This window comes from Limulus polyphemus, unplaced genomic scaffold (genome assembly GCF_000517525.1).
Source record: "Limulus polyphemus unplaced genomic scaffold, Limulus_polyphemus-2.1.2 Scaffold2379, whole genome shotgun sequence".
NCBI lineage: Eukaryota > Metazoa > Arthropoda > Merostomata > Xiphosura > Limulidae > Limulus > Limulus polyphemus.
The window spans coordinates 73,200-82,310 of NW_013667989.1; the positions used below are offsets into that span (position 1 = coordinate 73,200).

A 9,111-nucleotide genomic window follows, 5' to 3' on the forward strand; every position below is an offset into this window, starting at 1 on the left:
GAGGAAACCATTTCTTCAGACTTCAGGCACAATAATTTAGAGTTAAGTTAGTTAAGAGTCAAGTAGCCCAAAGTCAAACAACATACAAATTAGGATAACATTGTTTTATTTTGTAAAGTTTGAAAACCATTAGGGAATGAATAATATTAAATTACAAAGTCTACTCCGGTAATATAGTATTAACAAGTAACAACAATGTTTAACTTGTCCACACTAGCTGCAGTAATGTTTAATTTATATAATGAAGGTATGATACTAGTTAAATTTATAAAAGTTAACTGTGTAACACTAATGAAATTTTCAATATTTTTTATGTGATACAAGAGATTTCTAATACAATAATATAATATTTATCAATGTTGACCACATAGCTATAAAGTAACCTAAATAAGTCAAACAAAGTTAAAATAACATTATTATATTCTGTAAATGATTAGTTCAGTCAGGTTATAATCCAGTGATTTGAAGGATTACTTCTTTATTTCTTCTTGTGATTGATATAAAACAAATAGTTAAAAGCAAACATTTCAATTTTTATAATTTAAAATTAAATAGTTATCATTATTTATAATCATATTTTTAAAATAATCATAGTACTGGAAAGCAGGATCCTGATTTTCAAAATCTGTTTAAAAAGTTGGTATTTGTACAATCATACCACTTGCAGTTTCACTTATTTTGGACATCAGCAATATGAAAAATATCTTTCTCATGAGAATTCTCACTTCTACGTAATGAAAAATCAATTCTGTAACCGGTCTATAAGAGCTAGATGTGTCCTAAAGAATATTAATTTTAATAAAAACAAATCTATAAAATTTAGACATCGTTAATGATCATTGTCTCCAAGTGACTTAGCTGCCCAATTCACAGCAGATAATTCTTGTCGCATCCCTTCGAAATTTACATTTTTTAATTTGTGACCAAAATATCATTATATGCAGCAAAACACTGAATCTAATAGAGCAATGATCATTTGACCCAGATGTTCTCCAATTTCCATCCTCTCAATCATTTCTATATTTTAAGTTAATAAATTTAAAATAGCATTGTTTCTAGTGGGTTCCTTGACTAATTGGTGAAGAAAGCCATCTTGAAGAATTTCCAAAAACCTTTCTCCCTCATGGTTTGACTCTAGCATTTCCCAACCTGTATGCCTATGTTTTTCAGTTACTAACGTTTTTCAGTATTGTTTGTTTTGTTTTGAATTTCGCACAAAGCTACACGAGGGCTATCTGCACTAGCCGTCCCTAATTTAGCAGTGTAAGACTAGAGGGAAGACAGCTAGTCATCACCACCCACTGCCAACTCTTGGGCTACTCTTTTACCAATGAATAGTGGGATTGACTGTCACATTATAATGCCCCCACGGCTGAAATTGCGAGCATGTTTGGTGGGATGGGGATGCGAACCCGCAACCCACAGATTGCGAGTCGAGCGTCCTAACCACCTGGCCATGCCGGGCCTGTTTTTCAGTAACTTATATAATAAAATACAATATTCAAAATTAACTTTAAATGAAAAAGGAATTACTCGAATGTTTGTAACTGATTTTGCTATAAATAACTGTATTTTAAGCATGCATATATATTATTCATTATTTGCTCAATTTTTATATACAGAGGACTGTTATTATGAGTAAGTTCTAATTAGCATGATTATAATATCCTGATTAGGTATTTAGAGCCAAAATTGTAAACACCAGTATCAGTATTTTGTTGGTACAGGCTTAAACATTTCATCAAAGCAGTATATGTCAATAGTAATAAATCTACATCATTTTAAGTACATGCCAATACCATGTTTCCATTGTAATATAAAACAATCTCTAATGTACATCTGTTCATTAAAGACATTTTGTGTCAGTAATCGATTTTAGGAGTTCTGTTTTATTGGCATAAATATACCTGCAAACAAATTTAACTCAAAGGCCTTAGAGTTAGACTATCAGAAATATACAGGTTTTTTAAAGTATTCCTTATGCAGGTCTTAACTATGGTACAGAGCAACAGATTTCTTGTACAAAAGTATATGATCAAAATGTTGTAGTGTTTTTTTTCGAACTGTTTGAAACATAATTTCTTTTGTAACAGAAATATTATTTATGTGTTTAAAATATGGCATTTATTTATAATTAGAATTATTATAGTAAAAAAATACATTTTTGAATTGAATAAAAAGAATGTCTAAATGATAGTTAACTAAAAACATTCTCGTTTGTGTTTCTAATTCAGTACAAAGAAACAAACTGTTAATAGTTTATATGGTTGATAGATCTTTAGCATATATTTTTCCAATGGGAACTTAATTATCAAATACAGCTTAATCAGTTTTTATTGATGAAGTGAGTACAAAAGATTAACTTAAATTACACATTTCCTTTTTATTAAGAAGCTATATTATTATTTAGGGTTGTTATATAATCAAACATGGGTTTTATAATCAACTTTAAAACTCAATAACTATGTAAAATTTTTCTTACTGAATAGCTATCTGTTATTGTGTTTTAATCATATCTTATTACAGGAAAATGACGAGGTGCTGGTTGCTGGATTTGGTTGTTAGGTTCATGCTGTTGGAGATATGCTAAGAGTTTGGTTTAAAGTAGTGAAAATTACTGTCTTTTTTACTTCTGAACAAAGAAAAGAAAGACTCACTTCATGAACTGTGCTGACCAGTAAACTTTGAATAAAAACAACATATATTTGGTTATATTAAACAATATTTATACAAGTAGCAGTATTTAATAAGTTGCACTTAATACTACCAGCTAGTTATATTTCAAACAAAATGATCAATTGATTGTTTTCCATTTTTGTTTGACCATTTCAACACTGTAACTGTGAAGGTATAGTTGTGTTAGGAGTCAACATTTATTGTACTGAGCCTGAAGTAACAGAATGAGAAATAAAACTTTCCTTAAACACATATTATAACCTGCTAAAATGTTAATGAGGGAAAAAAATCACCGGTTTTGACGCTAAGCTTACATCAGAAAGAAACGCTATACTTTGGTATGATGCTGAAATCAAATACATTACCTTTCTCTGATAGGCGAGGGTTTTCTATCATTCTAAACAAACAAAATATTGAATACACGTTGAAACTTTAAATGTTGATAATTCTTTTTTTTTATTATTATTAATAGTGTAACTTTGTGCATCATATGGACAGTACAGTTTATATATACATGGTGATGAAGATGCATTATAACAAACTGAAATATTAAATTAAAGGTAGCAGGGTAACACCAATACCAACAAGAAAGATGTTGATAATTTTTCACTGTAGTTTAATATACTTTCATTTAAAATATAAAAAACTGTAGTTTTAGCATATCATTTAAAAACAATAATGGACCAATTGTCTATCTAGGATGTTCCATCCACTAAACTAAACAATTAAATAATAATAATTCAAGTCCAGCTTTATAGTTCAAATATTTATCAAGCCTTCCTTTAACCTCCATTAAATATACTGTTTACACCACATACCAATTAAGGCAACCCATTACAAAGGCCAACTACCCTGTTAAAAAATAAAAACTGCCTTAACTGAAGATCATCACTCCTACTCTGCCAGAATTTAATTTTGAAAAAAAGATGATGCATTGGTATTATCACTCCTTAACAATCTTAAACACATCAATTAGATCCTTCCTCTCTCTTGGATGTATAATTTAACTATTTCTGCTCATTTGTTTTGTGTCTTTTCCCAAAAAAGGTAGTTAAAAGTTATTTTACAAACAATGCCACTGTTAATATTTTTGGAAATATTGTGGAGCAATTCAATAAATTTAAAGTTAATAAAATAGAATAATTTCAAATTTGTAATGACCAATTTGAAAATAGGGGCAAGGGCTATGCTGCCCCAGTTTTTCGATATGGAAATCTGTTCACCCTATTACAGAACTTTATAAAAACAAATTTTCGCACAGTGTGTTAATCATGCGAAGAAAATTACGTTTTTTTATGAACATTTTTAGCATACATGATTGGCCACTTAAATAAATCATTTATTACAACTATAATAGGTGGAATCGGGCACGTGGTAAAGACCTAGAATGTTAATTTTAAAACATATTTGTTGCAAAAACACTACTTGGAAATAATTAGTTATCTTGTAAGTATAGAGCTTGTAATTAGTAATAGTATACTCGTTATCACAATATTCGAGATACTGCAGGTAATTTCACGTAATTGTTCTATACAAATGAAAAACATAACTAGTTGTGGTAATCATGTACTTTGACTTCAGAATAGTGTAGAAAGCTCACTGTTTTAAGTTTTGCAATATAATAAAAGTTCACACTCGCACACGCTATCTACATCTATACCCATTTATTTGCACATTAGGAAGCACAATTTCCAAAATTAGACACAAGTATTTAGAATATATAACTTTAAAACATCTGAGTTTTTACTTTTTTTGTATTATTAATAGATAAATATTGAGTATTACATCATCGCTAACATAAATGACAAATTATCACAGTGAAATACATAAAACTCGGACAACTGGCGAATATTATTTGATAATTAGATTGAATTATTTTCTCTGGTAGAGAAAAATACCTTATATCATTACGCATAAAACCTATTCATTACACATTTTTAGAAGAACACGTATCTGAAGTTAAGCACTAACATTCTATTGGAACACGTTTTTACTGGCCTTCTTTCAATGCTGGTTTATCGCTTATTTGAATCTGTACAACTCGTTCATTTGGCTGCTCACCCTCCAAGGCTTTCTTAGGTGCCTCGATCGTCAAAGTACCGTCCGAACTCAGGGATGATTTTACAGTTTCTGGATCGACTTCTTTGGGCAACATGTATCGTCGTACAAATTGTCGAGATACAAAGCCGTGCTCATCTGGTTTTTCTTCATGTTTACCTTCTATGACAACGCAATTTTCTACAGTTTTCACATTTATTTCGTTAGGAGCAAAGTGACTAACATCAAGTGATACCTGGAATTTTTCGGCGTCGTTTTTCACCTGAGAGAGGCCGCCGCTGCTTGCTTGAGAGCTTACTTGTCGCCGGGGTTGTCTGTAGTAGATATGATACATAGTTGGTGTAAAAATATCACTGTCATGAAGCCCGAGCCCAAAATGCTGATCAGGAATACGAGCAGGAAAATCCCAAGCGTCCCACCAATCTCGGCCAAGCAATGCAGGTATTAAACTACGCGAAAAAGCCATACTGAAAATAGTTTATTTGAAATTGTTTAGACTTGTTAGTCAAACAGCTATACCGTTATTGAGATTCAAACACTCTTATATCTCAACTACTGATATCCTTTATATATAGGACTTAGTACACCTTCTGGATAATTCGATCATTTAAACAGCTGTGGTGAACTTTCTAGAATTGTCTACATGATGCTTTTCGCCCTTCCGAGTTGCGCAATCACAATTCAAATTGCGCCCTCTATAGAGTTCGAATATCTAACTCACCATTACGCGAACGTTCTAGAAAGTGAGTACGTATGACGATTTCGTATCTTAGTAATAATATATGCAAAAAATTCACATTTAGTTAAGTATTTTCATTTAAGAACCTTCATAAGTGAAAACGATGTTACTTAAAGGGTACGTTGCTAAAAATGTAACAGAATTTCATATCAAAAAGAACTTCTGTGTAGAATTTTAAAGTTTATAGCATTGCATGGAACTATAACATTATTAACAGTTAAGATCATAACAAATAAATAATATCAATATTCTAAAAGTTAGCGTACAAAAGTATTAGGCATAAATAACATTTTTAAAACACTTAGGGTGAACTTACATATTTATTTTTCTAAATTATTAGTCTTAAATTCTTTCTTCTGTAGTGCTAGTATTCAGTAGTAGTAGCTAGGCTTCTGTCAAAGCAATTATAGGCAAAAATTGCCCATTGTGTTGAGTGACCATCAATTTGGTCATGTTTATCATGAAACGTGTGCAATATTTGGAAGTGTTTTCAATTATGCAATTAACCCATTAAATACCAACAGTACATCCACTGACACCAAATTTTAAAGTTTCACTAAAAGTTACATTTACTCGTATATCTGTCTGTCTACATCATGTTTGATGAACTTATTTTAAGCATTTGTGATACTAAAAAGAAGTGTTTTATATACTTAGAAAAGAGTTATGTTACCTATAAGTTCAGTTATATATTTTAAATTATGCATTAAGGCCTTTCAAAGGATTACTAATAAGTTTTTGATCTACAAAAATGTCTTTCAGTTATGTAGATCCAAAACATGGACAGTTTCAAAGAAAATGTGATTCAAGAATAAGAAGTTGAAAGCCTTTGTTTATACACGGGATGGCACAGAAAGATTATAAACTAGTTATCACATTACTTTCTCTTAAGCAATGGGGTTTCAAGTTGTCACCCTATTTTTTCACTGATTTTATCGAGGCAACTTGCATCAGTTATTTTAGTGGTTGCTCATTATAAAAATGAATAATTATATGTATATATTTTACTGATTATAAAGTTATCATACGCTAATCTTACTGAATAACGTAAAAGAAAAATTATTAGTTCTGATTTAAAACAAATAGTTGTGGTATACAAACATACCACGCATTTACTAGCTTCTTATTTTCATGTTATATGTTATCATTTTAAAATATTATAATTTGCAATTTCTTACTTATTCTGATTTGGGTAGTTTTTCAAAACATTTGATAAAGAAATTGTATAAAGAAGAATGCTTTACTGTTATGAATTTATCCACACCATTTTTAATTGTGGTAACTGTATTACAGTTTGATTTTGTATTACACTTCAAACCTTAAGTTCAGTATTATCAGAGAATTGGAAGAACACAAGCTTATTAACAGTTAATGAAAATATTAATTACCATTATGATTAGGAATAAAAACACTTTTTCATTTATTACCATTTTCAGTGATTTATATTTTACACAAAAAGTAACATCAATACTTATACTGACATGAATAATTGTATTCTAAGCATGCATACAATTTACAGTTTTTTGTTCAATCTTTAGACAAAATAAAAGTTCAACTTGGGACATGATGGTGAGTAAAATAAAATACGCGGCCTATCTAAGTAATGAATTGATATTTGCTGTAAAATTCTTATCAATGCTAAAAGTTTAGCTACTAATTTGGCCCCGAATTCTGATTTCATTCCTTAAAGTCGTACACACTCAATCTTTTTTCACACCCAAGATATTTTTGATTAGATATCATGACTTTTTGTCAATACACACCAACAAAACAAAGCAAGTAAGAAAGTGACACTCAATAATAACCCACGTCAACATTCGTAACTGATTTTTACTTTACAGAACCAACCAGATTCTTTAAAATATATGGTGGTAGGTGTTCTTCTGTAAAACAGTGTTAATAGTTCCCCTTATAGTAACGCCATGGAATTTAGATTAACTGTTTTTTGTTATCACCTCCATGCAATTGGTACAGCTGCATCAAGCATCATTATTTAAGCTTATAGCTTAAGCTAATATCACGTGACGCTAAATGCTCTTTAGTTGGGATAATTTCATAAACTTCAGTAAATTTGTGTTGAAAAGTTGGCAATGAATAATCAATAATAACTGTCTATCCGTATGATTCTTTTGAAATCTTGAGCTAAAAACTGCTAATCTAGTTTTCTTGGCCTAAGCAATATTTGTGTACCTGCACGTCCTTTCACCTTATAGTTTTGTTGCTTTAAGTCAGCTGTCTTTAATCCGAATGACGAAAACTGTCCACTTTTATTCTCAGGCGAAGCTGTAGTAAAAATGTTAGATCGATAGCTCCAGTGACGTTTTGTGTAGGCATGCGCAAAGCATTTCGTCAAATTTGAGTTTTTTTTGTTTTTTTTATTAATAACTTTGCACGTGTGACTAATAATTATACCAAACGAGACTCCCAATTGTGTATCAAGCTTAAAGAAGACAAAAAACAAATTCATAAAAGTGTTTTTATCAAAGTTCCCCTACTTTTGGTACGAAGAAAAAGAAAACTACAATCAAAATTTAAGATGTTAGATCTCAGGTATTTGTTAATGGATTGCCTTAAAAGTTTGTATGTGAAGTAAGAGTCCAGTAGTACACATCAGCTGTAAATATGAGATAGTTTGGATTATCACAGTCCGAGATACAGACGGTAGAAAGTCGCTAAACTACCACCCCTGTTAATAACACACAGGAGGTTGTTTGGCCGCACGACACACTATAGTGAGTCTTAGAATATATATATATATATATATATATATATATAATCTATTAAGCTCAATTTTAATCAGAAATGTTTAATAATACAAACATATAAAAAATATACCAGACATAGTTTTTGCTTTAAGTATAACCTCCCATCGGTAACACTAACCATTAATTAGCTATAGTAGTTAGAATATCCTCTGCCGTTCGATTTAGTGGAATATTTTGTCAATTTAACGTGTTTAGTGTAATTTTCTAGTCACTGATGGCCTACCTAATCATAATTAACCTGTGCTGCACTCCACCCGCGAGATTACAGCGTTAAATATAGTCAATGTTCCCCAACAATGTTTGACTGTGTCCTTAAATAATGGTGACATTTCCATTGTAGTGTTGATGTTTCCCATGGTTGCTTTAAAATTATTCGTGCGGTTCATGCTTTCGTAGTTTCTTTACTTCAAAATTTATAGATATTTTACACAAAGTAGGTTTTAAATGTTTTTGAAACTGTCGGAAGAACGAACTTAACTTTTAATGTAATTGTTAAAACGTACATACAGTTGTAGAAATACAAGATCATTTTCGTATGAAGTTAACAACTATGCGTTAAATCTTAAAAGTTAAATATGACAAAATTTGAAACCTCCTTGTTAAAATATCAGTTTGTAGAGAGAACGTTCTTTCTAAGCTCCTAAAGTATAATTGTAGTTGTCACAAGATAGTATTACTATTAGTAATAGTATTACGGATATTACTTTCTTTATTAAGTCCCTTAAGGCTTTTTTAGTTAGTTACTAATAAATATGTAATACTAGTATATCACGCGAGCGATTACCAATATGCATCTAATTACGTATTATAAAAAATACAATGTATAGTTACTTTTTAGACAATATGTAAAAAGAATAAACAAAAGGACATCTG

The 9,111-nt window shown here is 30.4% G+C and overlaps 1 protein-coding gene across 1 annotated transcript; it reads right to left on the reverse strand.

Moving 5' to 3' along the window:
* Positions 1-4,323: 4,323 nt before the first annotated feature.
* LOC106466778 (protein lethal(2)essential for life-like) lies at positions 4,324-5,413 on the reverse strand. The gene has a single exon (XM_013927081.2). The coding sequence runs from the start codon at positions 5,198-5,200 to the stop codon at positions 4,667-4,669; it is 534 nt and encodes a 177-aa protein (XP_013782535.1). The 5' UTR covers positions 5,201-5,413; the 3' UTR covers positions 4,324-4,666.
* Between the last annotated feature and the right edge of the window lie 3,698 nt (positions 5,414-9,111).

Excerpts from the sequence above, each read along its gene's own strand:
- LOC106466778 (XM_013927081.2), bottom strand. The coding sequence starts at position 5,200 with ATGGCTTTTTCGCGTAGTTTAATACCTGCATTGCTTGGCCGAGATTGG.